This window comes from Larimichthys crocea, chromosome VIII (assembly GCF_000972845.2).
Source record: "Larimichthys crocea isolate SSNF chromosome VIII, L_crocea_2.0, whole genome shotgun sequence".
NCBI lineage: Eukaryota > Metazoa > Chordata > Actinopteri > Sciaenidae > Larimichthys > Larimichthys crocea.
In genome coordinates, this window is record NC_040018.1 from 29206134 (window position 1) to 29217872 (window position 11739).

General features: G+C 41.3%; 1 protein-coding gene across 3 annotated transcripts in view; it reads left to right on the top strand.

Annotated features, from left to right (window-relative positions):
- Positions 1-11739, top strand: part of cemip (cell migration inducing hyaluronidase 1) — a 190680-nt gene that overhangs the window by 137736 nt on the left and 41205 nt on the right. For all 3 annotated transcript variants that reach the window (XM_027281343.1, XM_027281344.1, XM_027281345.1), the window contains exons 13-14: positions 3004-3213; positions 6159-6364. In XM_027281343.1, the coding sequence (XP_027137144.1) occupies positions 3004-3213; positions 6159-6364 (416 nt within the window). The remainder of the gene's footprint in view (positions 1-3003; positions 3214-6158; positions 6365-11739) is intronic.

Genomic DNA, 11739 nt, shown 5'->3' on the forward strand with positions numbered 1-11739 from the left:
GGGTGGAGAGTTTCTGGGTAGAAAGATAGAGATTGTGGATACAAGCGACCAAAAGTAGTTCCTTTGTAGGGTGAAGGCTGTAGGGTGAGCTTGGTAAAGAGTTTAGACATCCGGAGGGAGCTCAGAGCAGAGCTGCAATGAAAGGTGGTTCAGGCATCTAATCAGGATATCTCCGGGGCATCTTCCCTTTTGAGGTTTTCCAATTATATCTAACTAGTGGAGAGAGGGAGATGGCTTGGCTGATATCCCAGTTAGAGCAAGAAAATGTTGGAGAGTAAGAAATAATATTTTTATTTTAGTTTATTTGAATATTTATGGTTTTTATTTGTCAAGTGTTTAATTTGTTGAGGGCTGGAAGTGAAGCCAGATGTGTGTTGGTGAGACTGTCTCAGCTGTTAAAACCAATTAGATGATGGTTTGACTGGTTTGTGACTGCACCCCATCATGAAAATCCTGGCCTTAATGAGGCATTGTTCATTTAAATTCCAACACCCACCCTGACCAATGTATCTGTGTCAGATATGAATGATCATATTGAAAGATACCAAATGAAACAAATAAAAGGTGATGATTAATATGGAATAAATTGTAAAAATGTTGCTTCCTTACCAGGGTTGAGTAAAATAGATTTTATCTGTAGGTTTCAACCATACCACACTGTAAATACTAATGTTCAAATTAATTAGAAATGATTAGTGAACCAAACTCATAAATCATCAACCTGTTATGAAGACTAATCTTAAATAAGTAACTAGTAATTTGGGGTTGGAGAACATGCTTAACTTAATGTACTCCACTTCAGTTAAATTAGATAAAAATAATTTAATGTCCCAGGGTCCTTTGGGCGTTCTTTCAGACGTGGCTGACACAAACCTTGGCACCGAATCGCTCTTTTCAGTTCACAAGTTCGGGCAAGTCCTCGGTAAACCGGAGCTCCGTTAAAAGCATCATTGTGTCTTCGTACCACAATAGTGGAACATGTTTCCAAAGCCATAAATGCATTGTTGATCATTTAAAATACATTGTAATTGCACTAAGTAAATCCAATGAGTGTTCAATATTCATTGTGTTTTTGGGGCTCATTACCATTAAGTAATGTGTTGTTGTTGTTGTTGTTGTTGTTGTTGTTGTTGTTGTTGTTGTTAATTAGCATGTGTCGTTTTAATGTCTATTGTAGAACTCTTTTAGGTCCAGAAAATGAAAGTTAAATTTACCTGAATACGATAGATGAGTAAAACTAAGGAGAATTAAGTTTTCACAATTCGTGAATATTACGTTAAATCTACAAAAAAAGATATCTGAAATCCATTGGTTTGAGTTACTGTATTCCAATTTATATAAGTTTTGAGTACTGCAAACTCAAAATAAATAAAGTACCGTAATCTAATTTATCTAAATCAACAGAAATTACTTATTTGAGGCAACGACTTTTTTCAACTTATTATTTTTTACAAGTGCACGTGATCTTCATCAGCAGATGAATGAACAGATCCACCATCATAAAAACAGCCAATGTCTACATACTCTATATGTTAGAAATTCTGGAAAGAAGCTAGTAAATGGACCCTGAGTTTGGATTATATACTCAAACTCTCTCATAGATGTTGAGAACCCACCCACATTGGCTTCCCCAGGATTTCTGTTTGGAAGCGTGGTCTTCTGTTTCCCGACCCAAGTGAAGTCCCTACAGACTGAGCTACTGCTGGTGGTGCACACAGTGCAACTCTAAAATTAAAATGTCAACCCTGAGATGAACTCAGTGTCACCTGGGATCGGCTCTAGCTCCAGCTTGATAAGGATAAACAGTTGCAGAAAATCATTGTCCCTCTATGATTAAATGTGACAATTAAACTGAACATGAATTTGATTTATAAGACTGGATAGCAAACCAAGTTCTCATTAGTGTATAATCACCTTAAAATCATGGTTTACCTCTTGAACCCGCCGTGTTTCTACAGTATCCCAGAACAGATAAACCAAACACTAGCTATCCAGTCACATATTTCAACTATTGATCAGTTGGTTGCAATCTGCAACTTCACCGCCAGATGCCCGCTAAATCCTTACACACTGGACCTTTAAATCTGAGCAGGTTAATCAGCATGTTGGCCCGTCAGCAGGAGAGAAAAGACGGTGGAGAGAGACAGGAAAGGACAGAAGAACAAAGGAGAGAGAGGCTGTGGTTTTATTCCTGCTGCCTTCGTGCCTCCCTCTCTCCCCTGGGCAAGCTATCATACCCTATTATGAATTTCCATCACAGGCACATGTCACATATTTCACATGCATGGGTGTGTGCGAGCACGTATGAGCAACACGCACAGAAAGGAAAAACCTCAGTGAGATTTCAGCGAAGCCTTTCAGAATGCTTCAGAGCACGCTGAGGCCATTACTGTTGTTGTGTGAAAAACCTTGTATCGCCTCTAATATCAGCTGGCCATGAGCTGTGAGGAACATTCTATTTTAAAAATGTTTCATAAACAGCAGGAGGCTGTGTTTGGAAGTTATAATAAAAAAGGAGGTTTTCTCATGATGTGGTGCAGCAGTGGCTTTGGTTTGTGAATCCACCGAGTCCCTCTGCTCTCTTGTCTTTTATTCGCCGGTCTCTCCATCATGTCCCTTATATCCTTTCCTTCTCTCATTCACCTTCTATCCTCCCATCTCTGTTTCATTTCCTTTCATCAATGGCATATTTTCTTTCTGATATTGTTTCTTTGCAGTCCACCCTCCTTCTTTCCTTTATCCTCATTTCCCCTTTTCCTTCAGGCCTCCCTCCTCTCTGGATCATCATATCTTTTACAGATTATCGTACCCATTCTCCCTCCTCTCTCTCATCACTTCCTCCTTAACTATTTCTTATATTTTTATTCACAAACATGGACTGTTGATTGATGGCTTTATATCACTGCAAGTTTTATGCACTCATTAGCTTTTTTTCATTTGAGTAATGCAACATCCTGATCAACCTGCAGAAGTGCCTGACGTCCGTCTGCTGTCAATTCTCAGGTGGAGCGCGGCTTCAGGGCAGTTCATATTTCTGGGGTGGAGCTGCAGCACATGGGCCAGCAGACGATGGGACACTATCCGGTTCACTTCCATATGAATGGAGACGTGGATGAAAGGGGAGGCTACAACCCCCCGACCTCCGTCAGTGATCTATCCATCCACCACTCCTTCTCCCGCTGTGTAACCATCCACGCCTCCAATGGACTGCTGGTCAGTTAAGATTTGTTTTTATTCCTATAATGACTTGATGTGTTTGTGGGGACGTGTTGAAATAGTTCGACATTTTGTGAAATCTGCTTGCTTTTAAGAGTTACATGGGAAGATCAATACCACTGACTCCTAACACGGTACATTTGGAGCTACTGCTTCGTGCAAAGACTGAAAGCAGCTGGAAACAGCTAGTCTGGCTTTGTAGGGTACCCAAAATCCATGAACCAGCACCTCTAAAGCTGAGAAAATACCAAAGTGTAAAAACTAGAAGTTGTTCTGGTTGTGTGCCTTGGCCGGGCACAGGGACTTCCTGAAGTTTTTACTGGCTGCTTGACAACTACGCACTAACAACAGGACTCCACCTGTGAACAGAGCTACACCAGGTTAACCAGCTGCTCGCAGTAGCTTCATATTTATTGTACAAACATGAGAGAGCTTTTGACCTTCTCATCTAACTCTCTGCAAGAAAGTGAACAAGCATATCTCCCCAAATGTCTAACTGTCTCCTTAAAGATGTACAAGGTGTTGCCATTTCATATACCAGATTGTCTGCTGGCAGTTCACAGTTAAAACACCCGCACTTATCACTAAAAAAAAGCAAAACATTGGACACAGCATTACTGTGTGTAAAACATACCAAATTAAACAAGATTAAAAAACGGCAATATTTACAGTGTAAACAGTAAATGCACAGTCAGTGATTACAGAGCTGAGCAGGTAGTCCAGTAGCAAAGTCCCGCTCAGGTTCACAAAAACAAAAAACTGTAATCCCAAATTACTATCATTACAAAATAGGAATAAATAAAACGGCTACAATTTTACAATATTAAGTTATAGTGTGTAAAAGGTTGTGGTATCTAGTGGTGTGATTGCAATCAATTCAACCATCTCCCTTCTATCAAAGCACTACACAACTTTACACAACTTTACATACATAACGTTGCCTGAAGAACACACACGGCAAGTTTCAAACGCATCGGATAAAATCCCTATGAGGAGTTCGTTCAAATGCGACCCCTGGAAATGACCCCAAAAACACGAAACGTCCAACTTTGACAAAAATTGGACGCTGTACGCTTCACTGTAGCCCGGGTCACCAAGAGACTTTTTTGTGCGTCTCAGCATGTTACATACTCCCTCCAAATTTTGTACATGTGGACAACACCGTGGCGAGGGGCACCGCCAAAAACATACATCTAGGTGGCGCTGTCGAGCCATATGCGTACGTCCATGTGAGAGACCCCCAAAATGCGTAATGTTACATCCGACTTTGGGGGGGTAGGCAAATTTTCATGAGTTTTCAAAGGGGTTATGGGCCGTCGAAAATGCGATTTACTTTTAAACGTCGTTCAGCGTTCGAAATCCAATAGGGCCTCGCCCCAGTGTGCTCGGGCCCTAATAAAAGGCTAATTCTAAGGTAATAAAACATTTAGGATTCGTTTCTAAAGGTCAGTATATAGCACTGAAAACGTAGTTAAAGTTTACACACTGAATGAAATGTGATTCGCATGTAAATCACAGCTTTGGGTCTTTGCTGAAACGATAGCATTAATCAGCGTTTACAGATTTTCCTGGCTCAGGCTGCAGGTACATCGCGAGCTAACAAGCTCACTCACAATAAATGTCAGTAATTTAAAGACACTCTTTGATGCTGCAACATATTTGCCAGAGGGCCATCTGTTGACAGCAGTGAGGTTTCATAAGTAATTGATCAAAACTGACTGTGGAAGTCATTTTAGCTTCAACTCTAAGGGGGTGCTACTATCTGAATGCTAATAGTGTCATTAGCATTTCTCACTTTCCCAGAGTTCCTGGCAGGATATGACAGTTTACTGGATTGATAGGAGAGCAGAGTAAAAAAAAAACACAGGATTCCCGCCCCAGGACCGTTAACATAAAGACCAAGCTCAGAAAAGCTGAGAATCACAACGGAAAATTGAGAAGCAAAGAAAAAACTATGAATCAAACAAACAAAACAAAGACGGGAGGATAAGAGAGGCTTTATTGTCATCCATCTATTCAGTGCAGTGCAGTGCGGTGTAGTAGACGGCAGAATAAAACCGTGTTCCACCTGGTCCCTGGTGCAAAACCAATGAATTATGCCAAATTCAGTGTGACTGAAGCAAACACTGAGACTACATAAACAACAAGATGCACAAACATGCAGGACATTTCTACAGGATATTATACAAGAATGGAAACATAAATATACCGTTGAAGTGAATTAGTGCAGTATCAACAGTACAAGCAGTTTGTGGGTCCCTGGGAATATTTATGTATGCAGGATATGTCTGTTATAAGGAGCAGGCAGTCAGACATTGCATTTCACATTGCTCAATTTTGGGTTCCATTTCTGTTTTGGATGGATTGTGATCCTACATTTTTCTTTTTTACGGACAAAATGAACACCGTGCACATCAGGCAGGTTGTTCCGTCCAGCTTTCCCTTTTTGTTTCCCATGTCAGTGTCAGAAAAATTCAGAAATCTGATCACAGCTTCATCCATTATGTCCGATTAAAAATTCAAAACTCATAGAGAGCCATATCAGTCCATTATTTCGTGCCATTCATGCGTGAAGGGAGTCAGCAGGAAGTCGGCGAGCTCAGATCTAAATGCTGAAAAATCTCGAAGTATAAAAAAAAGGTTTTCAGCAAATACTCAGTGAGCAGCCGTCATCTGAAGGATTGTGGCGCCATCTCAGACAGATACCCTGAACTGCTGCAGACGACAGTCAGTGTCTTCCTCCTCACAAACGTCAGGCGCTTGCACAGGAGTCAACTTTCCTAGCATGGATAAAGGAGCTAAATGTTAAGTAAGTGAGAACAGGAGGAGGAATTAGGCTTTGGAAAGTTGACACTTCCACATCTGACTGAGAAGTAGTTGTATGAGTGTGACACACTGTCAGCCTGTGATCGGTGAAATTCAACACATCTGTTATGTCCCAGGTGAAGGATGTGGTGGGCTATGACACACTAGGCCACTGTTTCTTTACGGAGGATGGTCCAGAAGAGAGGAACACGTTTGACCACTGTCTGGGTCTGATGGTGCGAGCCGGGACCCTGCTGCCTTCAGACAGAGACAGCAAAATGTGCCGTGACATCACCGACGGAGCCTACCCAGGATATGTGGCCAACCCACGTCAAGACTGCAGGTAAGACACTGTTTAACCTCTTCAATCCCATGGGGATCCTAAAGCTTCCATACCTGTTAAATATATGAGGAACTTTGATAATGATTCGCAACACACTTGTCTTGTCATATGCCGGTTGAACTTCAACAGCTTTTTGTTGCATGAAATAATTTAGGTACAGGGACAGTGCAGTTGAGAAACATTGTAATCCGCATTGGAATTAGGATTATTTCTTAAAAACATGACGTGGAATCAAAGCAAACCTCTTGTTTGAGTCCATCCATTGAGTCATCTTGTGTTTGTTCTGAAAGAGGAAGCTGTAGTCCTTTTGTGTATGAGAAGTTCTCAGATATACTGGATGATGAATGTGTAAAGAAATGACAGATAATTAGACACACAGGGATTGAAAAGTATAATTCACTTCATCATAAATGACAATCTTTTGTATTCAACAGACATTGAGAAACCCGAAAAAAAAGAGTGTCGTCAAGTAATCTTACATTTGGGTCATACTGTCCAATGGGCTGGGCACCAAGAACATGCCATGTAAAAGATCCAATGACTGTGAGGTTGTATTGAGTTTTAGATCGATTGCCTAAGACGAGTGTGCCTTATGAGAGAATATCAATGGATCTAATTGGTTCATCCACTGCACTCCATTCAGGTCAAACATAGAGTTTGATGTTTGGTTTGAGTTGACATCCTTGAAGAGATCTGAACACATTAAGGCGTGGGCCATACCACACTGAAAACAATGGAAACACGAAAACAAGAAAACATCCTGTTTTCAACATTGTCTTTCACCGGTTGAGAATCAACTGGAGCTCTTTTAATTATGTCATTGTGTTTGTTAGGATTAAGGCTTGTTTGGATTTAAGCAGGATGACTCTTAGCTTTAGGCGAGTTGCTGTGCCTCCTTGTTTGGTGTCCTTTATTGAAAACCTAATAAATCAGGATCACCAAGTCCAATACAGACAGTTCACCCAATGTGAACATGTAAAACCCCATAATCTGAACATTCAATCCCCCTGTTTATGTGTACCCCCATTATGTTTATATGGTATGCATTATGGACCTGTACCTGAGTCTGGCAGTGATGATTTATCATCCTGTGTGTGCACTTCAAGTGGATTTGCTGCCTGGAAACAGAATAAGGATAGAAACATGTTATTTATCACCAGCTAGCAGGAGCATTTTTGTAGTGTGGATCCACCTCACCGACTTGCCTGCCTTATCACACGCAACAAATCACACCAATTAATCTCAGGCTTCACTGTATCACTTCTTGCAACACATTAGTACTGTTAAGGCAAAGCAGTTTTCTCTCTGCCACAACGCTTCAAAAGTCTGAATAAATGCAGCGCGGGTATATTTCTTCTATCTAAAGGTCTAAAACGAACAAACACACTCACCACACCCTGTTTTGACCTGAACAACAAACACAAGAACAAATGCAGAGACTGCTAAATAAATACGGGATCTCCACTTATTCCTTGACGATGCAAGAAAACAGATAATTAGAAGAGTCTGAATGGTTTTGAAGAAAGAAAAATATTTTTAACACTCTGAAAGGGCAGAGGCTGAACACAATTTTGCAAAAGCTGAGGAGAGATTATGTGAGCATTCAATTTCAATCTTAATTTTATTTACATAGCCCAAAGTCACAAAGTACATTTTCCTCTGAGGCTTTACAATCTGTACAGGGAGTGACACCCTCTGTCCTTAGACCCTCGGTTCGAGTGAGGAAAAACTTGCCCACAAAAAACCTTTAACAGGGAAAAAAGGTGGAAGAAACCTCAGGAAGAGCCACAGAGGAGGGATCCCTCTCCCAGGACGGACAGACGTGCAATAGATGTCACGTGTACAGAACAAATCAACACAAACATACTGTACAATTACAATGACTGATAAAATGACAATGAATCACAATGAATGATAAAATGGCCACAGTAGCAGATATGGCAGTAATAATGACAGTAATAATATGTGTAGTGGACGACGTGCAGGACCACAGCAGCAGCCACGATCTACGAGAACCTGCTGGACGACAGAGCACAGAAACTCCAGGGAAGTTTAGTTAGTAACATGAGGGTTTTCAGTAAAGGGAGATGTGACTGCATCATCAACCAATACCGTGCCTGACTAGGCATAACCCTGGGGGGAGGGGGAGTCCCCCGGCAGTCTAATCCTATGGCAGCATAACTAAGGGATGACCTGAGCCAGCCCTAACTATAAGCTTCATCAAAAAGGAAAGTCTTAAGTCTATTCTTGTGTTGACCGTGTCTGCCACCAGAATGGTAGTTTGTTCCACAGAAGAGGAGCCTGATAGCTGAAAGCTCTGGCTCCCAATCTACTTCTGGAGACTATAGGAACTATAGGTATTACAGCACCTGTAATTGTTTTTCATAGAGCTTGTGATTGCATGTCAGTGAAATAACATTTAAAAACAATTTAGTTCTTAAGTTTATGAGTACCTTGGAAAACAAAGCAGCATGGATAGTCTGAAGTTAAGATGTATGTTTACATTCATGAATTGATTCCAGTTCTGCCTCATTGGAATAAACCTTCCAGCTCTGTGCAGGGTCATTTCTAAACCCTTTTGGGGCCCTAAATAACATCTTTGGTTAAGGGACGTCCATGGTTCAGTACTTGGCACCAAAATACCACACAGATGGGTAAACTAAATATCAGTGTCAGAAAAATGTAAAACTGTCAGTGGAACGCTTGCGCTGGTTGTTGCACTGCCAAAAAAATGTCACAAAGGGGTCGATTCAACCTTAAAACCAAGTCTTAACAGTCGTAGTTAGGACAGGGCAAAAAAATTAGAATTGCCATCACTAAAAAGATTAAAGGTTAGCAATTTTTAACATAAATTTGTATTAATATAAAGTCACAATCATATATTGGAAATGTTGCAGCTTAGACTGAAAAATGGAATGCAGTCACAAAAAAAATCGATTTATTCTTCCATATATTCTTTTTTCTCTTTCATTTTGATCTCGACACTCTTCTCGATCAGTGCAGAGCACTTCTCTAAGAAACCTTGAATGTCAGAGTTAATGGAGCACTGCTTATCATGAAAAAGTTCACGGTGTGGGCGTTGGTTAGCTCAGTTGGTAGAGCATCCGCCCCATGTACGAAGGCTCAGTCCTTGTTGCAGCGGCCGAGGGTTTGAATCCCCATCTCTCCCCCATCGTTCCCCATCTCTCTCTCTCCCCACATTCCTGTCACTCTTCAGCTGTCTCTATCAAATAAAGCTTGAAAAGGCAAAAAACTTCTAATTACGTTCAGTCTGGGGCAACTGGACTTGGTTGTAGATCCGTGGAGACGTTTCATCTTTCAGTTCTGACTGACTGATGGGGAAATCCGCGTATTTAGCCTCGGCAGGATCGTAGACCCGGCCATAGTTTACACTTGGTTAGGGTTAGTGCTCATTGTTGTTGTGATTGAAGTCACCTGAGCTCCAGTGTGGACGATGGTCCATCATCCATGAATGAGAGGTGAAACGTCTTTACAAATCTACAACCAGGTCCAGTTGCCCCCAGATTTTCTTTCTTGAAGAAAGATGACCTGGACGAGAACCTTCACAGAAATCTAATCAAACGTTATCTGGGCTGATTATGGTTTCTTATTTTTTGTAATCTGATTATGTGCAGTCATAAACTACCCAGCCCTGATTGGTTTTAAAGATAACGATACAGACCCACATGCACACTCACATTTATCAGTAGAGATAGCCTGTTCCCCTCCTTGCACCTTCACTTTGTAAACAGTGCATTATATTTAAAGCATAAAGATGCCGCTGAGAATATAAAGCAGTTTAATCCAGGTCACATGACTTTTCTTTTTTTCTTTTTTTATCTCGGCACATTGGCTCTGCCTTCAGCTGCAGAGCAGAAAGGCCAAGGTTAGGGATGCATAATGGCTCCAGCTTCCACTCGTGTTGGAGAGCAGGTGGATGACTCTGTACGAGGGCACCGGAAGGGTTTGTAGTTTCAAAGTTTTAATCCATCCAATTATAAAATCCTGGTAACACACAGAGCACTATACCTATAATGAGGCATTTTCCCTCATTTGTCTGGATCTATGTATTCTGTAATGATTTCCAAATCCCAGTGTATTTCTCACTGCGGTTCAGAAATTCCAATTTAATCAAACATGATTGCACGAACAACATTCCCCCGCTGTAAGATTTATGATGATTAATTTCCAGTCAGCTTTTTTTTTAATGCTCCCTTGTGGTTCCTTCTGTCTCTTCCCCCTGTCGTTGTTGAGTTGTGTATGTGTTGAATTTAAATGTTCAGATGAGAACAATAAATTTCAGTCAGATTTTCCAGCAACAGAGACATGTGGGCTGCATGAAACTGTCATTTAAACTGAGCCAGATGAACGCGCTCTGCTCCAACGTTCTGCTTATTTGTGTGTGTGTGTGTGCTTGAGCATGCATTTGACAAAACAAATTATCCATCCAGGCTATCGCAAACACACACACGCACACTTCTTTTACACACCGACATACCTGATTTCAATAACCAGTAATATTTCACTGAAGATGTTCTCTGCAGCCTGGATATCAGTCTAAGAATCATCTAACTGCTGAAGTCAGGGTGTGCTTCTGTTCGTGTCTGTTTGTGATAACGGTTCAAAGTAGTTCAGTTTTGATCCGCATGACAGAGTTTGCTTTATAACCAAATACCTGCAGGACTGTTGACATTCCCAGCAGCCTCAGCTGTACTTTTAGTGCTAATGTTAATATTCAACAGGCTGAGCTAAGATGGTGAACATGGTTAACAGTGTACTGTAACTACTAAACATCAGTATCAGTATAGTTGTATTCACTGACAGCATGAACAGGGAAATGATCTACAGAGACCAAAACAGTTTTTTGTACCAGGCTGTAAACATGTTTATTTCTGCTGTGAAGTTGGACATTTGGACATGGGGACTTATGGAGACTGACTCACTTCTGGATCCAGCTTTAAGTGGCTGCTCGAGAAATAAGCGCTTCTGTATTGGCTACATTTCCTAACCATGGAGGTTTGTCGCTTGTTTTTTGTTGTGAAGGGAGGTGCAGCGTCACAAAAGCATCACTCTTATCATTTTCAACATATATACAGTCGTCCCTCGCTATAACGTGGTTCACTTTTCGCGGAGTTACTGGTAATAATTTCTTATGTGTCAAACCTCGTAGACTGATCATTAAAATTAAATTTGTTGAAAATGTTTGGCCTTGGGGCGGTCGGTGGCGCAGTGGGTTAAGCGGCCGCCTCGTGTGTAAGAGGCTATAGTCCTCGCTGCAGCTGGCCCCGGTTCGAATCCCGCATCGGACGGCCATTTGCTGCGTGTCATTCCCCCTCTCTCTGCTTCCTGTCTATCTTCAGCTGTCCTATCATTAA